The sequence below is a fragment of the Leucopleurus acutus genome, assembly GCF_964270905.1.
Source record: "Leucopleurus acutus genome assembly, chromosome: 7".
In the NCBI taxonomy this organism is placed as follows: domain Eukaryota; kingdom Metazoa; phylum Chordata; class Mammalia; order Artiodactyla; family Delphinidae; genus Leucopleurus; species Leucopleurus acutus.
This window is the reverse complement of record NC_139150.1, coordinates 95,377,296-95,395,805: the sequence shown is the minus strand read 5'-3', so window position 1 is coordinate 95,395,805 and position 18,510 is coordinate 95,377,296. Positions and strand designations below refer to the sequence as shown.

The following is an 18,510-nucleotide window of genomic DNA, read 5'->3' as shown; positions in this document are numbered from 1 at the left end:
ATATGAACCCACTCACTTCCTATTCTTCTTAAGCAAGAGTCACAAATGGTGGTGACTGGTGTTCAGCTGGTAGAATTTTCAAGGTATGCTTTGAATTGCATGAAAAGCAGTATAATGGGGTGGTCAGACCTGGCTCACCAACAGACAGGCTTCAGTTGGAATCCCCCTTCCAATATTGGACAGCTAGCAAAACCAACTCTGAGTCTCAGTTAAGTATAAACATAATGTAGCAAATGGGATAAAGTAATCAGTGGCTATTATTATGACTTATTCCACGTGAGTTCCTCCGTCTCAACCATGGCTGGAGATGAGCACAGAATGATTACTCCATTGACGGTTGTAATCAGTTAATAGCAACGGATGTTTTCAGAAGTAATTACTCAAGGGAATGTGGAGGTCAGCCAGCCATGTAAAATATCACTGTTCTCTTTTATAATTGTTTATTTAAATATTTCTTTTAAAAGAGCATGTTTTTTCTGCTTGGTGAGGGGAGACTGCTTGCCAAGATAGTCTAAGGCTGATTCTATCACCAGGCCAGTACAGAGTGAGCAAAGGAGACCAAATTGTTGGATTAGAGTTTTTCTTTACACATTAAGAACTAAAGAGCACTTGATCCAAAGACTACAGCTCTCTTGTCTCCCTGAGTGTGGACCAACCCTGGGAAGGTGTGGGAGGAGACAAGGCTTCCTGTAGAAATCAGGTTATGATGTGCATTGGGCAGGTGGGCCCTGCCCCTCACAGTATGAGCTTCTGGGGTACCTAAGGATACCTGTTCTGCTGTAAATATTTGTTGAGTGGACCAAGTTCCGCCATCTCCATAACCAGCATCCAGGACTCGGCTTCGCATATCCCAATCATGCGCACGATGTAAGGGTTGTCAAGTTGCTGCATGACGTTTGCTTCTGCTAATAACTCATCTTTAAGAGCGGGGTCATTGGCCTCGTTTTTCAGGATTTTCACAGCCACTGTTTTCACAACTCTGCAAAAGAAATCACAACACATAAGCAGCTTTTCAAAATGGCTCACATAGGGGCTTCCCTGGTGGCGCAGTGGTTGAGAGTCCGCCTGCTGATGCAGAGGACACGGGTTCGTGCCCCGGTCCGGGAAGATCCCACATGCTGCGGAGCGGCTGGGCCTGTGAGCCATGGCCACTGAGCCTGCGCGTCTGGAGCCTGTGCTCCGCAATGGGAGAGGCCACAACAGTGAGAGGCCTGCGTAACGCAAAAAAAAAAAAAAAAAAAAAAAAATGGCTCACATGTAGGTAACTATCTTTCATGAAGCATAATTCCTATGCTAGAAATGATGTTATAGAAATATCTGTCACAGAATGGAAATGCGTCTTAAGAAGCCATGTTACACATGACTAATTTTCCAATCACGTTCTCTCATTTTATAGACAAGGAGAGGAACACTCAATTGATTAAAAATAATGGGAGAGTGCTGAAGAATGCCGCAACCAAGCAGAAAGCCAACACATTGTAGAATATTTAAATAACTTTCCAACAAACTTTACAAACTATGACATACATGAATTCCAGTAACATCTTGAGATTTATCATCTCAGATTATGTATAATGTATGTAAATACAACATGCCTTTAATATATGTTACAATGAATTTCTAGCTGGAGAATTAAAAAACATATACTGTTAAAGCTCATAATTTATAAAACTTCTAAAAACTGAGCTTTGCTAATTTTAAGCACACTTCAACAAGTTTGAAAAAAACTAATTACTTTACATTTTCTAATAAAAACACCACCTGGGTCATGTTTCAACTCTTGAAAATATTCTGATATAGTGGGGCTTAAATAAATGGAACTTAACTACGTATGATTTGAGGAACTGCATCTCTCCATGATACAGTTCCCACAAATACAAGAAATATACCTCTTTTGTTGAACTCTGAAATGGGAGAATAAAAACAGAACTATCCCATAAAATAGGTAAAATAACAGAGTAACAGACTAAGTCTGACATACATTCAGAAAAGAACATACAGCTTCAGTGCAGAACTCAGAAGAGTATTTACGCATTGGACACATGCTATAGCTCCTACACAGATAGAGATACACAGCATCACCAGCACCCTAGAAGACCCCTGCATCCTCTTCCTGAGACCAAGGAAATATTATCCTATGCTATCTCTAGACAGTTTATTGTTTTACCTTTCACATTTCATTCTGCCATCCACCTGGAACTGGTTTCATGTATGGTGTGAGGTAGGGGTCAAAATTAACAAGGAAAAACCTCTTGATTCTTCCCAATGTTTAAGGAAGAGAGAACACCCACAAACTCTTCCAGAAACAAAAAGAGGAAGGGAACTTCTCAACTCATTTTATGAGGATGACATTAACCTCATTAAAAAAAAAAGAAGTTACAAGAAAATAATTTACTGATATCCCTCACAAACGTAGATGTAAAAATTCAAAGGGAAATATTAATAAATTAAATTCAGTGATTTATGAAAAAGATATGATGAATATATAATTCATGAACAAGATGGGTTTATTCCAGGAATGCAAGGTGGGTTGAACATCTGAAAGTCAATCAGTATAATTCACCACATGAACACAATAAAGGAGAAAAAGCCTGTGGTCCTAGCAGCAGAGGAGAAGAAGTACACAAAAAATGTAATACACATTTAGGATTAAAAACAAATCCCTCAGAAAAGTAGAATAGAAGGAAACTTTCATAATCTGATAAACAGTAGCTATAAACCTAATGGTGAAATGTGGAAAGTTTTCCCCCTGAAATCAGGAAGGAGGAATGAGGCTACTGCCACTTTTATTCAACACTGAACCACAGTTCCTAGTTAGTACAATAAGGCAAGGAAGAAATATAAAAATATAAGGATTGGATGGGATGAAATAAAACTGTTGTTATTTATAGATATATTTCTGGGTCAAAGAATACATAGATAAACTACTGGAAATAATAAGTGAGAAATAATAGGGGACTTTAAGCAAAGTTGCTGGGTATCAGGCCAACAGACTAAACCAGTCATATTCCTGCATTCAAGCAATGCCAAGGAATAACAAGTAAGAATTTTTAAATTATACCACATATATTAACATCAAAAATACTAAATACCTATGAATGAATCCAACAAAGAAGTTGTACAAGACCTCTACACAAAAAACTAAACAACTCTGCTCAGAGAAATAAAAGACCCAAGTAAATGGAAGGATGGGTCACTGTTATTGATGGGAAGACTCAGGATTGTAAAGACATCATTTTGCCCCAAATTCACCTATATGGCCTCTCCTCTCCCCAAATCTCTAGCTGAAATTATGTACCTATAGTTATATCTATGTTAATTTATATATTTAATTAAGCAAGGAATTTGAGTATCACAAACTAGTTGAGAACATCTACACCTTAATACAGGATAATTTATATTCATTTTACAAAATAACTGTGATATATATATGTATACACATATATTTAAAAATAAGCATAGCAGTCACATATATATATATACATATACACATACATATATATATATATATATATATACACATGTATCCACACACACATACGGTGGAAGGGGCAGGATTAAAAGCGTAAGTTTCTGTGCATACTTTTGTCTATATTTTTGACCCTTGAATCATTCACATGATTCAAGGGTCAAGAAAAAAAATTGACACTAATTCCTTAAATTTAAAATAGCATCAAACAACCAAACCCAATTATATTCCTATCAAACAGATTTTCAGAGAAGATTTGTTTCGAAGGACTTTAGAAACCAGTATTTTTCAAAGTACTTAGGAACCAGTACTTTTACTGAACATTCCCTGTTGGATTCCTTCTAAAGACCAAATGAAGTACAAAGAGATTTTTAGTAATTTAGCAGTTCTAACTGTTATGTAATATATACTATTATTTGAAATTACAGGATAAAGCAAATAATTATGCTAAGGATATTTGTAATCAAGAATTTTCTGGTTAAGGGAAATGAGACACAATTTTTAAAAATCAAAGAAAATAAGTGAGAACACTGGGTTATCACTGAATGATTGCATTTTAATTAGTTAGTACATATGTGCACGTGTGTACATATAAAGATCAAAAAAATATAGACATGTTTGTTAACAGTAGTGGTGTTTGAGTGGTAAAGTAGGATGTTTTTATTTTCTTATATTTTACTTGTTTCTATTTTCTAATTCTCTGGAAGGGACACATAATACATCTAAACTAATATGTATATAATTATTACATACACAGTTAATATATATAATGGATGCTTTCACTTCAATTGTACCAGAACAGAACAAAAACTACACTGTTGATAACAAAGGATTTAGCCATGCCAGGTTAAATTTTGCATCTGAGATTAAATAAACACAATACATGTATATGTGGTAGTTTCTAGAATGTAAGCTCACATGAGAATGAGTGTGTTGTGACAGGGCACAGCTTTGACTTACTTTTTCATCTGGTAGTAGCCCTTCTTCACCGTCCCAAAGTTCCCAGAGCCCAGTTCCTTGTCCTCCAGGGTCAGCAGCTTCCGGTCCAGGTAGACCTCTTTGGGCCTGATCTCCTCGGGGTCTGCATAGGGGCTTTCATAGACCTCGGTGTCCATGGGCAAGGCTTCTCTCTGGGCTTCTGCAACGCAGTCAAGAAATGCACAACCCTGGGGCTGGATCCCCCATGAAACTGCCATCGTCCCCCCACCCCTACCTCCTGGGCTCACAGCTTGCCTTTTAAGACCTTGGTTACTTTGGGCAGTTATGGTGTCTGTGAGCGCTCAAGGCACTCAAGGCAGCTGGTAGCGGGGTAGGAAAAAGCCCTTCAGCCCTGTTGTACTTGACCCCTGTTCTTGCACTAATGAACATCGAGAAAGGGTCTTCCTGCCAGAGGCAAAGACAGATGGGGCCCTCCTAATGGGCCGTGGTGGCTTTAAACTATGTCTGAAAATTGTGACCCTCCTTCATTGAGAGGTGGAATCTATGTCACCTCACCTCAGTGGCTTTTGTAATCATGTCAACCAACAGAATATATCAGAAGTGATGTCTGTGATATACTCAGGCAAGGTTCTAAAAGGCCATGCACCTTCTGCCTGGGTTGCTGGAAATCTGCCTCTTGAAGCTTCAGACGCTATGCAATTGTCTAACTGCCCCGACCCCTTCTATGCTGTGAGAATGTTCCAGTCAGCCCAGGCGGAGAGACCAGACTGAGAGCCTCCGAGGCTCTGTGGAGACAGGGAGATGCTGGCCAGCCGCCAGAGCCCCGGCCCCAGTCTCACCACAGCCTCCACCCCCTGCTGGCCCAGCTCCACCCCCAATCTCCCTGCAAGAGGCCCTGAGCCACCATGCACCAGCTCAGCCTTGTCCAGATTCATGATCTGCATGAGATAATTAAATGATTGCTGTTGATTTAAGCTACTAAGTTTGGGGGTGCTTTTCTTTTTGTAGCATTAAACAGACCAAGTTCACCAATTTAAAAAAACCTGGGGCCACCTAGAAAACCTAAGAAGGTCACCCAGAGGTCCCATTTCTGATCACTCTAGTAGAGGCCTATTGAGTTTGAGGGGGTGCCTCTCTGAATCCTATCCTCTCCTGGCCTCACAGAATCACTACAATTCCCTGAACATGTGTTGAATTCCAACAACTCAGACATTCCTTCAGTTTTTACCAGTCACCCATTTCTTTCTGCACCTCCTGCTGAAACGTATTCCTGAACACAGACATTTTTCCAAGAACAGGATCTTAGAAATGGAAACTTTGAGTAGTATCAGTTATTGTTGCAAGAGGTGAGAAATCCTGAAGCAGCAGGACTGAAGGATGAAATGGAAGACCATTTCATCCAACAGACAGCACTGCTCACAGACACGTGGCATCTGTCCCCTGCCACCAGATGACAGGACCACTTGCTGCTAACCAGTGCTATGTTACAGCTGCTGACAGTGGGGTGAGCCCACCCTGCAATCGGCAAGGGACTGTGGGAGACAGCTCTGTGCTGTGAACACCCAGGGACAAAAGGTGCATCTCTCACCTCTTTCGTTGGCCCAGGGCCCTCGGTCTGGCTCATAAGGGTTGAACGTCACCGAACTTTCTGGCCTTTGGGATGAGGAGCCCTGAGGCACACAAATGATAACAGCTCACTTTTCTTCAGGGATAACACTGTTGAGTTGATCTGCGTAATTATTTTTATTTCCAAATAATCACATTTTAACTTAAGCAGGGAAGACAAAGGAAGGAACTAGGAAAAGAGACGGGAAAATAACGACATGGCTTATCTCATTCTTTGGGCAACTGAAGGGATGCTGTGAGGGTTAAATAAAGCTCTTGCTCCCACAATGAAAGGGGCAGGCAGGGGTCCCATTGTGAGAGAATTAATCATAACTGTTTGGGTGGTATTCCTTCCTACTTACATGCCCTTTCAAATCCTACTTCCACTTACTAAAAGATGCTGAAGATTCTCATTATCCCTTTGGATTTGTTTTCCTCCATTACTTCTTTCCCTTTAATTTTATATTGTAGGGAAGTTATTTAAAAAGAAACACTAGGTATCCACCAGCTGCTCCCACCCACTCCCCAACTCCAAATACCTATGCCTTCCTAGTATCCTCTTATATCTTTATCATCCATGGAGATGTAGCAACTTTTGGGTAGATGCCAGAGGGTAGTGCTGGTCAGTAAGCTAGAGGTCCCAAGAGGAAGCGGCTGCCAGCAGCCCAGGGTCCACTGCCCCTGCTGTCGATCTTCATCATTGTCATAATCATCATCATCATGGACCCTGTGAGATGGGGAAGCCTCTTTTTGCTAGCCAGAAGGAAAGTAATTCTTCCTTGTACTCAGAGCAGGTAACTGAAGCATATGGAGACAAAGCCTTGCTGGCCATTATTAATGGCAACCTTCCCTATTATTTATTCAATTTGCATCAGTCTGCAGCATGAAATAATGGGGGAAAAAATCCACTGTTATATTCCCATATCCTTTCCCTTCCGAAACTCTCTATCTCAAAGTCTGTCTGATCCACCTTCACTCCAACTTAAAACAAGGGTATTGCTACTAAATTTGGTTCATGGGAAAACCACGATTCAAACTATTTTTTTGGCATGAGTGAGTGGAAATTTTGTATATCTATTTACCTTAGCAGTGCCCAAACACTGGCCACAAAGGAATGAGATACTGCCAGATTTTGGAGAAATTTAAAGAAACAGAGACAGTAAGCTTAATTTTACACAGTCATTTATCTCCTGGTACACACTGAATCTTCTGCTGCCTTCCTGATATCCCAAGCCCGGGAACCAAAAGTACAGTAACAAAGTCACAGTGCATCACTGCCGCCACTTGTCCACTTGTCTCCAAACCTTCTTGCTACCTACTGAGCTCTACAGAGCCACTGCTCACTGGGTAAAGGCCCTTCTGACAGCCTACGGGACATTCGCTCTTATGCGTCAATGGCGTGTCACTGGATCCATTTTCTGACGACTATCTCAGCATTCTTATCAAACTGTTTAATAGAAGTAGCTACGATATATCAAAAATGAAAACAGAATATAAGTTACAGGGGGCATAGTCATTTATACACTGAATTAGAGCTTTTCTACTAAATTTGGTTCACTCAACCCACCACTGATGCTAAACAAAAATGGGTTCAACAAACACATGATGAATGAATGAATGAATGGAGATACCCTTCAAACTGGGAGATGTGAAGTGTAAACTTAATGTGATTTAAAAGTGAATTCTCTCTCAAGTTCTTATATTAACAAAGAATAGGTGTGGATAATTCCAAATGACAATATACCACTTTTAAAAATTTACATATAATTACGAGATTATTGGACGTGCTGTGAGCTCACTTCTCATTTATAAAATAATTATCCTGTCTCAACAGAACTGTCCTAGGAGAAACTAGGTAATTCCCAAGGCTTGCCATCCTCCTGCTCTGCTCAATTCTCTCTGGCAATCAAACTCTAAGATGGAAATAGTTTTCAAATTTTAAAAAAAGGTCTCTTTTAGGTTCACATTGACTATCATTTCAATTTCTCTGATTTTCCCTCGAGGTAGGGAGGTTCTGAATCCAAAGAGACAAAACTTCAAGACACCAGGACCAACCATCATGGACAAAGACAGGGCACCAGCACCCCTTCTCTTGACTGGAAGACCTCCCACCCTTTGTTCACTTAGAGATGTATCCTGGGGCTGCAGCCTCTCCATCCCTGATGGAACGTTCTCCAGAGCAGGACTTCATAACGGCTGTTACAATTAAGTCAAAATGCAATTACCTGCCATATGAATCCTGTGGGAGAGAATTTAAAAACAGAGGTAGGGGTGTAAAAAGTACTGAAAGGATACTAGGGCACGAGGAGTAAGAATCAGTAGGGACGGACACAGTTTGCCTAAAGCCCTGGACACAGTAATGTATACTCTGATTAGCTGTGTGGTGCTCACCCCTCATCTGTCTTGGCTATGGATAAGGAAACGGGTTGGGGGTCTTCTTTGAAAGGTTGGGTCCCATCTTTTAAGCTGAGGTGGTTCAGGACTTCATTTCAATGCTGCCCACATGGACCACCACTTGACTAGGAGCCTTTGCAGAGCCTTGAGTTTCCCTCAATAACCACATCAGCTCCCTGTGCGGACCCCTCGGCCCTCCCTGCCCTGACTGGGACAGAGGATGGAACTACACTCGAGAGACTGTTCTTTGGAAGAAATGGGAGGTTTTCTGCTGTGTCTGTTAAAAGGGTAGTATTGACTTTATGTGAAGATGAAGATACAAAATACAAGTTTCATCTTTCCCAGAGTACTCGGTGAATATGCCATTAGTAAAACAATGACAAAAGCCCTCTGGAATCAAATGCTCAGTTGAAAAGGAGAATTTGAGGACTTTGTAAAGAATGAGCTCTAAGGCAAAATGATAAATTATCGAAGAATTTAAAGAATTTAAAGAAATTTTAATTTAATGAAAAACATATTGCTGGTCCAGTTTGCTGGTCCAGTCTATCATTTGTCATTATTCTTTCTTCCTTGTATTTGATAACTTATTCTGTCCTAATCAATAGCATCCCCTTTTCTACACAGAAAACAAGGTATAAATGAAATGTTGACTGTTGCTTTTTTCCCCATTTTTGCTGGTATTCGAAACAGAAGTCAAAGCTGAAGGACACCACTAGATGGCACTAGCTACCTTAGCTTGCCACCTTCCAAAGAGCAATTTGCAATTTTTAAGTTTTGCAAATTCAGGTAAAAACAGATCACTCCACAACAATAAAAAGAATATTTGTTTAGGTTATAAATTATGATCTGTGATCTCTGACTGGCCAGGCTTAACTGCAAGTAGGATATATATTTGACAAATATTCTTTCCGTGCCTGTTTCTAAGAAGTGCACATTCAGAAGTGAACAAAAGAGAGAAAAAAAATATTGCTGTTATGGAGCTGGTAGGCTAATTCAGAGTTTCCTGATTGGGGAGTATTGCTAGATGTTCTGATGGCCATTTATAGACTTTAATTTTTAGACTTCTTAAAAGACATTTTCAAATCAGGCAACAGCAGTAATAAAGATGACAACATATTTGTCACAACTGAAGTGACAAAAAGAGCCAGTAGGCTTCAGAAATATTGGCTGCCCAAACCAGACATGGTTCTGGTCTCTGGTGGAATGACCGTGGTCCCAATGGGGACTAAGGTTCCACAGGTGAAGGCAGACTCTTCTTGGCCAGGGTATGAGATAATCTTAGGTTTGCTTCAGATCCATGAAAATAAACACTTCGCCTTCATAATTAATCTTCCCTCACCTAAGAAGCAAAGATCTAAAAACTGACCCTTTATAATCATGTGGAAATATTTTCTCAGGGGTCTGGTCCACTGCTCCCACATTACCAAGTAAATGGGTATGACTTAAGGATTCTTCTTTCTCTCCCAGGTGAACACTAGTGAATCATGTATGAAAATGTCTTAGGGCTTCCCTGGTGGCGCAGTGGTTGAGAGTCTGTCTGCCGATACAGGGGACGTGGGTTCGTGCCCCGGTCCGGGAGGATCCCACATGCCGCGGAGCGGCTGGGCCCGTGAGCCACGGCCGCTGAGCCTGCGCGTCCATAGCCTGTGCTCCGCAATGGGAGAGGCCACAGCAGTGAGAGGCCCGCGTACAGCAAATAAATAAATAAATAAATAAATAAAATGTCTTAAAATATTCCAACCAGCAATGTATGTGTTGGAATAAAACATGTAAAATGGGTTTTAACTTGAAATTCTAGAACATTTTTCCACAACTAAGATAAATGTGAATGCTATGGCTCATCTTAGAGACTGTGCCTTTGAAGTGAAACAGAAGCACAGTCTTTAAGGCTGCTGTTGTTCCAACTCTGCCAATCATCCTTAATAGAAGGATAGGTTTATGCACTTAAAGTAGCAAAGAAAAATATTCCAAGGCTAATAACAGGAGAAATTTTATTCCTGTAAGGACTACAAGTCCTTAGAGTAAGTGATGGCAGGGGGTAAGGAGAGGGTGAATTATACTTTGATTTTTCAATTAAATCCATTTATATTTTTAAGTGTTAAAACGTTCTAATCTCTAAAGAGAAGAAAAATACACCTGCTCTAAAGTTTTTATTATGGAATTTCAAATTATCTGATTAATAATATTCTGCAAATCAAAAAACACTTGTCATTAACTACCTACATGCTAGAGTTAATTCAAGTTCAAACATGTCCATTTTGTGCCTGAATTATTAAAAACAACTATTTATATTGATCAAATTAACAAATTCAAGAAAATTATTTACACCTTAGCTTAACAAATGGGATATTTGACATAATTCCCACAAGTCTTTTCTCATGACTGGTTAAATAATGGAAAATTCCCCTTCTATTTGTGAAAACGTAAGTATTAGTTCTCCTAAAATATTTCTGGTGAGCAATTAAAATATTTTTAATCCATTGCTTAAATCACACAATCCTTCCTTTATCAATTAACTATTGATATTTTTGATATTTATGAAAATTCAATGCATACTTCAAAGTTGTTATAAATTTACATAGGGACTTCCCTGGTGGTCCCGGGAAGTGGTAAAGAATCCATCTTACAGTGCAGGGGACACAGGTTCAATCCTGGTCAGGGAACTAAGATCCCACATGCCTTGGGACAACTAAGCCCGTGCACCACAAATACTGAGCTCACACGCCTCAACTAGAGAGCCCGTGTGCCACAAACTACAGAGCCCACGCGCTCTGGAGCTTGTGCACCACAACTAGAGAAGAGAAAACCCCCATGCCACAACTAGAGAGAAGCTCATGCACCACAACGAGAGCCCGCGCACCGCAACGAAAGATCCTGCATGCCTCAACAAAGAGCTCACGTGCCGTAACTAAGACTCAATACAGCCAAAAAATAAAAATAAATAAATAAATAATAAAAAAAAGAAACAGCAACAGCATGCTTTAAAAATAAATAGACAACAGCCCTCTTTTAGCCAGAAAAGTATTTCCACAGTATTAATCAGATTAGTTTTTAATATTTAATTATCCTTTAAAATTGATTAAATAATTTAGGAGGGGTAAATTTTAAAAGGCACAACAGGGTTTACTATGAAAAGTGGGTCTGCTTGACACCCCATTTCCTACTCCCAAGGCAACTAGTGTTATCAGTATTTTCTGTATTCTTCTGGAACATTCTACACTATATCAGCACATATATACGTGCATGACTTTGTTGTCTTCAATTAACATTGTATTTTGGAAACAATTCTAGATCTCAGCTACCCATCACAGTATGAATTTTATTGTAGCTGATTTCATTTATTTCTCATTGCTTGACTTTTAAATTATTTCCAGATTTTGTCAATGATACAACGTTAGAATAAACATTTTCATATATACATGATTACACATAAATGCAAGAATAGCTGTATGATAAATACCTACAAGTAAAATTGCAGTTAAGAGGTTATATGTACTCTCAATTTTGATGGATGTTGTGAGATTGCCTTTCTTAGAGGTTGTACCATTTCACACTTCTCCAATAAATTACAGCTGTGCTTACTCACCACACCCTTGTTGTGTGGTGTCACCAAGCTTGTTTATTTGGATCAGCTTCACAGGCGGACATAAGGGAGCCCCACAGTTTTAACTTGCATTTCTCTTATATGAAATGGAACAGCTTTTCCTATGTTTAAGAGCTATTTATGTTTGCTTTACTATAAACTATTGCCCATTAACCTGTTAGACAGTTAAAACTTTTATTGATTTATAGAAACTCCTTACATATTAAAGATATTAACCTTATATATGGATCATCATTACTAATACTTATTCCAAGTTTATTATGTTTCTTTTGATGATGTTATGGTTCTTATCCACACATATTTTATTTTTAGGCAGTCTTACTGATATTTTCTTCAACTTTCCTTAGACATGTTCTTCTTTAATTTAAAGATCTACTAAAACTTATTTTCTGTTTATTTCTTTAGTCACTGTGGGTGACCTGAGCTGGCTTCAGCCTGCCTGGGACAAGGACAGGGGTGGGAGTGGGGCTTGTCTCCTCACAGTGCTGGGTTACTGTTTCCTGGGGTGATGGCATTTTGATGTGTCAACCTGGCTAGCCTGAATGATATTCCTGTGTTAATGAATCAAACTGTGATCTTGGTACTGCTGTGGAGGGATTTTGCAGAGGTAATTAAAATCCTTAATTTGCTGATTTAATTTGAGGAGATTATCCTGGATGGGGCTGGCTTAATCGGTCAAGAGTCCTTAGCAGAGACTGAGGCTTTCCTAAGAGAGAAAGGGCACCAAGGGGAGAGGGGTGACTGTCCCTTGGCTGGCTGTGAATGATAGCTTTGGCTCTTCCCTGCGTGGTTCCACCCTGCTCATCCTCCCTTCATGATGATCTGCTCTATGGACATTGAACTTGCCCCTACAGTTGTGTAAGGCAAGTCCTAGTGATAAGTCTGTATATCTGTGTGTGTGTGCATGTATATAGATGTGTGTATGTATAAATATGTACATGCATGTGTTATGTATCTACCTATGTGTGTGTGAGTGTGCTGTGTGTCTTTCACGCATAAATCTCTGACCGGTCACGCTTCTCTGGGTGAACCCTGAATGATGCCCTTGGAAACCACAGAATTAAGATAAATGTGGCCTGCTGTTGTCTACTCTGTCTGCAGTGAAACTGCTCATTTCTGGGACTGCACATGGGGAAGGGCTATGTGTTGGCACACCAGCTGTGGGCCATCATAAAGAGAACAATGAAGAAACAAGCGGTGGGAGCCAGGGGCGTGGCCCACGCCCACGGGGGCTCCCCCATGGCTGCCAGTTAGACCTGGTGCGTGGAGAGGCCAAGGAAGCCAGGCGAGCGAAAGGTTCTGGGCCTGCTGATGGGGCACCATGCATGGGCAACTCAGTGTCCCTCCCTGAGTTGTGCTATGAAGCTTCGTCAGTGTAGCATTTGATCAGGACTCCTGAAAAGATGACTCATGATTGAAAAGCACCCTGAACCAGAACACATTTTGAATCACCTCAGTTGATGGGGTACCATCTGACCTATTTCCCCCAGACAATGGTCCTGTGAGATGCCATCCTGGCAACCAGGTGAGCCCTGTCCAAGGAGAAGGGGTGAATGCTAACAGGGGTCGAGGGCCAGGTGGGTCAGAAGGTGGCTACCGTGGAAACTCTCCATGAGTTTCGCCTTTGATCATGGGGAATGCTGACCTCTTCAAGGTCAACGCCTCAATCACCTACTGGCCCTGGTGGTCTGAAACAAACACCAAGTCATGGGGCAAAAGGGACACCAACATAGACCATGTATTGCTTTGACAACCTGGTCCCCAACTCCTAACATGCCACCCTGGCATGGGTAGCCGTCACTGTCACCCGCCCCCCCCCCCCCCCCCCCGCAAAAGGGACGCCCCCTCATGGCTGATGTTTCCCACGAGCTGATCCACACTGACTGGGAGCATGATATCAAAACAGATATCCATTCAGGTATATTACATAACTTTTCCCCTCAAACACCACACTAAACTCACTTCTCTGTTCTGTGGTCAACAAGATTGAGAACATCTAGAATATGACTGCCACTTGGAAAGAAAATCTCAGGGCTTTTATGCTTTTTATTTCCATTGTTTCTAATAAGTACTTTAGGCAATCTGCTTCATGAACTGACACTCAATTATATGCTGAAATGTTTGGAAAAATACCAACCAATATGAAAATGGAAAGAGTTATTAAAAAAATAATCAATTTTAACCCCAATGATAAAACTGAAAAGTAAAAAAAAAAGCAATCCATATACAAGTTATAAATACATTTTTTGAGGGAGGTGATTCATGGTAAATAAAAATCTTTAAAAAAGAACTTTTTATGTCCTTCATAATTCAATCATATAGCAAACTATGAAAATGCATTACATGTCAGCTTTTTTGTTTTTTTTTTTGTGATATGCGGGCCTCTCACCACTGTGGCCTCCCCCGTTGCGGAGCACAGGCTCCGGACACGCAGGCCCAGCGGCCATGGCTCACGGGCCCAGCCGCTCCGCGCCATGTGGGATCTTCCCAGACCGGGGCATGAACCCACGTCCCCTGCATCGGCAGGCAGACTCTCAACCACTGAGCCACCAGGGAAGCCCCTATATGTCAGCTTTACTGTCTCATAAAGAAAAACGGCATTTCTAATTCTCAAATTCCACCTTGTCTTTATACATGTTATAGTTAAAGTTCTGTGTTGGAACTCTACAGGCACAATGAAGTTACTGTGGCACTTGATATTTATAAAACCAATGGCCTTGTGTAGTCCCTGGGCAGGATCCACACAACCTTGGCTGTTCCTTCTGCCAACATGTAATTTATCTAGTCAATTACCATAACGCTGCAGCATGTGATTCTGGCTTGCTTTGAAAAGACTTTGCCATATGAGAATTCCCTCCCACCTATCACATGGACTGAAATGACTTCCAAGAGCACATTATAGCGGAGAGAGCACACTCACGGTGATGGACTTTGCAGGAAAGGGACTCGGGACCACACAGAAAGCAGGGCGTGGGCTGCCCAAGAGGGCTACATATGGCAGGGACATGAGACCAGAGCAGCAGGAGGGTCGGCAGCAGGGCACACGGAGTGGGCAGCCACAGGGCAGAGTGCGGGTGCTGAGTGCGGGTCTGTCCTACCACTTAGTCAGGGACAGCAAGCAGGGGACGTTTTAGCACCTTTCTGTGGCCAGGCTTTGGGAAGGAGTATGATTTGATTCTTGAGATTATTCCACCCGCTGACCAAGTCTAGAAACCATAACGGCAAAGAGGAACAATAAATGTTTCAGAAAACAAATACAGGCTACCTTACATGACATGCTATTTTAACCTGTTCTATAATTACACTAACGCCCTCCAGATTCTGTTGATGAGATGCACTAGGGGCAACACATGATCATTAGAAAGGCTTCAGGAAAAGCCGACCACTTGAGCAGAAGGATCTGGAAAACTACTTTGGCAATATTTTCCACAGAAGGCTATAAAATTTGAGCTTTTACATTGAATAGCCGACTTTTCATACAGAATTATTAAGTCACAAACTCAAGACAAATCATCCTAAAGAAACTAATTTTGCATGCTCAATTTTGTTACTTCTTGTGGGTGCTGGTTCCATGATGTCTGTGGAAATTCACTGAGTTTGGCCCTTAGGGAACATGCATTTTTTTCCTATATGTTTTTCACTAGTCAATAAAAAGTTTTTCCAAAATGTCCAACTCCTTGAAACCATTAGGTGATGCAAGGTTAAATAGAGGGCTTGATATTCTTTTAAGAGTACTCAGCCCTAAGCCCTCATGCCTCTTAGAGGAAAATGGACCTGTCTCATGATGGGTACAACCTTAAAGTTGACTCGCCAGGCCCATCAGCTGTATAAAGGGTTAAATAAAATGATGACTCCTTTAAGGTGCTATATTTTAGAGGTTGATCCCAAAGGTCATCGGTATTTTAGCAAGTTCCAGTTCCCCCAGTCTGTGGACAGGGGCTGTGCCTGGAGAACCTGCCTGGTTCAGCACAGCTGCAGCTTCTGAGCAAGTCAATAGCCCCCTCAGAGGGCAGAGTGGGCATTCTGCCTTTTGCAGATTTTAAGGGTTAACAGGCAGAAAGTGAGGTATAGAGTGCACAGCTCACGATGGGGTAATTTTCATTCCTCACAGATGGCATCAAAGGGCATCAAATGTCCACAGTGAGGTCCCCCTTCAAGTAGCAGGACATCATTCCTGCTTGGAGTATAAATCCGTGTGTCAACTCATAACAGTATGGAGGGAGGAGAGAGCTGGAATTCTCTCTTTTTGGGAGTATCAGGCATGTGTTGGGCAAACCCACGTGGAGAAGTGTGGACAAACCACAATTCTCACCTCCTATTGACATGGAGGGAGATGTGGGTTCTGGCCAAGCCCCTGACTCTAAGGGCTTCTCTCATGTGATGGCACAGAGCATCCCCATTCCAAGCCTTCCTCCACCAAGGTATGGCCAAAGCAGCTCTCCTGGAAAGGGTGATTTTTCTGATAACAATGTCTCGGTTGATTTAACCAAAAGAGTCGGGCAGTCAACCTCAGTGAGATGTCTTACACACCTGGCTCGCCACACCATCATGCATGTGGTCACATGGATCGTGCACACGCCTCCACATGGACGGACCAGGGACTGAGCCTGAACAATATGCTACATTTCCCAAATCTGCCAGGAGGCATATTTCTGATTTAACATTGGGTTGCATGGTCATTTAGTATACTTTTAGAAAATGGAGGAATTTTAACCTACCTAAGAAGTTAAGTTGGCTAGCTCGGATCTGAAAATAGGCTGATTCTAGCTGACACCCACAATCCCAGTTTACCAAGTGTGATGAAAACAATTACCATGACTCCTGTTATCTAAACATGCTTTTCATCATGCTAATATACAACTGTTTCACTTTTAACAGCATGGCTAAGTAACACTTACCACAGGATGGGAACTTGGAAGTTGTGGACGGAAATTAATATTTCCTGGTTAGAAAGAACATGGACAGTTACTGCTATGTTGGTGAAAACCAACTATTTATCCCCTCCCCCACTGCAGATCAATCAATGTGACTGTAAAATATTACTGCTTGAGGAGTAGATACATTTTCTGCATACATTTCTTGATACCCTCTTTCATCTTTCTCACATAAGCAATTAAAATGAATTTGTTTTTTAAAGTTAAACTTATCAGCTATATTTTGATGAACGATATCTATAAAACTGGAGCAATCTGACATTATTTTAATCAATCAGTAAAAACAAAGCCTCATCCCGTCTTGTTTGAGTTTGCAACAGACCAAATCTAAAACGAGGCTGATTATTATCAACATCTGAAAGAGTGAGACTCCAATGTCTTGGCTACTCACCCATTTGCCCATCAAATTTTTGACATGGAACTGTAAGAACTCTTAACAAACCATCTGACTTATAAGAATAATGCTCGACGAGCTGAAAAAGAAGAAAGTAAGAAAGTATAATAAATAATGGAGGCAGGCAATGGAGAAATCCTGACCTGGAGCAGCTGACTCCCCTTTTGGACTTTAAAAGTGATTCAAGGACAGCGCTTAACAACAGAAGGTGCTTCCTTGGTGGTATTCCTGATCCCTTCCCATGCTTCTCTCCTGCCACTCTCAGACTTCTGGACAGAAGTCCACATGCCACCTTCCCTTTTGGACTCTGCTCTTGGCTCACCCTCTTTCTTTCTTTCTTCTTCTTCTTCTTCTTCTTTTTTTTTGGGGGGGGGGTAGCAAGTTGCATTTATTTGTTTATATTCTCCCATATCTGTGTGATATTATAACAATGAATTCAGCACGCTAATGTTCATTCATTTATTCAGTCATTAAACAAACATTCTGCTGTGTGCTAGGTCCTGAGATAGGACAAAAGGTAAACTATGGTGAATCATCCTACAGTTGAGGTACTTTCTTGGTGGAGAGAGATATAAATGAACAATGTAAAGTGATTAATGGTGTAATAGTGCTGTGGGCAAAGGTTTTGGAAGGACCAAACAATTCAGCCCAAAAGTTTCAGAGAGAAGACATCACAGCACAGGTGATGTAAGAGCTGGGACATGGGGAAAGCTGACCCTTTGGCAAATGGCCTTATGTTGACAGGATATGGACAGCCTTGGCTAATGGCTCCCAGAAAACTATGAATCATGATGCCTGATTGCTACATTAAAAAATAAATGAATGGCAAATAGATTTATTTATATCTAATCAAAATTATGCAATAGGAAGACAGTCTTAGTTTTCACATTTACTTTTCTCATACAGACATTTCCTCTTCAGACAAGCTAAAATCTTCCTATCTGATATTTCTTCCTTATCTGTTTATTGGTACCTTTTCCAGTTAAGGACTCGTTGCTTCTGAATCTTCTTTCCTCTCAAAACTTACCTATTTAGGTGAATGTTTGTTGAATGAATATATTTTATCCTTCCAGGGAGCATTCTGTTTTTTAAATTTTATTTTATTGTGGAAAGAACACAACATGAGGTCCACCTTCTTAATAAATATTTCAATCTGACCAGCCCTAACACG

General features: G+C 40.9%; 1 protein-coding gene across 2 annotated transcripts in view; it reads right to left on the bottom strand.

Moving 5' to 3' along the window:
* Positions 1 to 18,510, bottom strand: part of SYK (spleen associated tyrosine kinase) — a 95,096-nt gene that overhangs the window by 17,175 nt on the left and 59,411 nt on the right. The window contains exons 5-10 of one of the 2 annotated variants that reach the window (XM_082841984.1): positions 17,337 to 17,418; positions 16,910 to 16,953; positions 15,149 to 15,217; positions 5,997 to 6,078; positions 4,430 to 4,607; positions 770 to 979 (exon numbers count right to left, since the gene is read on the bottom strand). In XM_082841984.1, coding sequence (XP_082698110.1) covers positions 770 to 979; positions 4,430 to 4,607; positions 5,997 to 6,078; positions 15,149 to 15,217; positions 16,910 to 16,953; positions 17,337 to 17,418 — 665 coding nt within the window. The remainder of the gene's footprint in view (positions 1 to 769; positions 980 to 4,429; positions 4,608 to 5,996; positions 6,079 to 15,148; positions 15,218 to 16,909; positions 16,954 to 17,336; positions 17,419 to 18,510) is intronic. The other variant, XM_082841985.1, reaches the window with a different exon arrangement.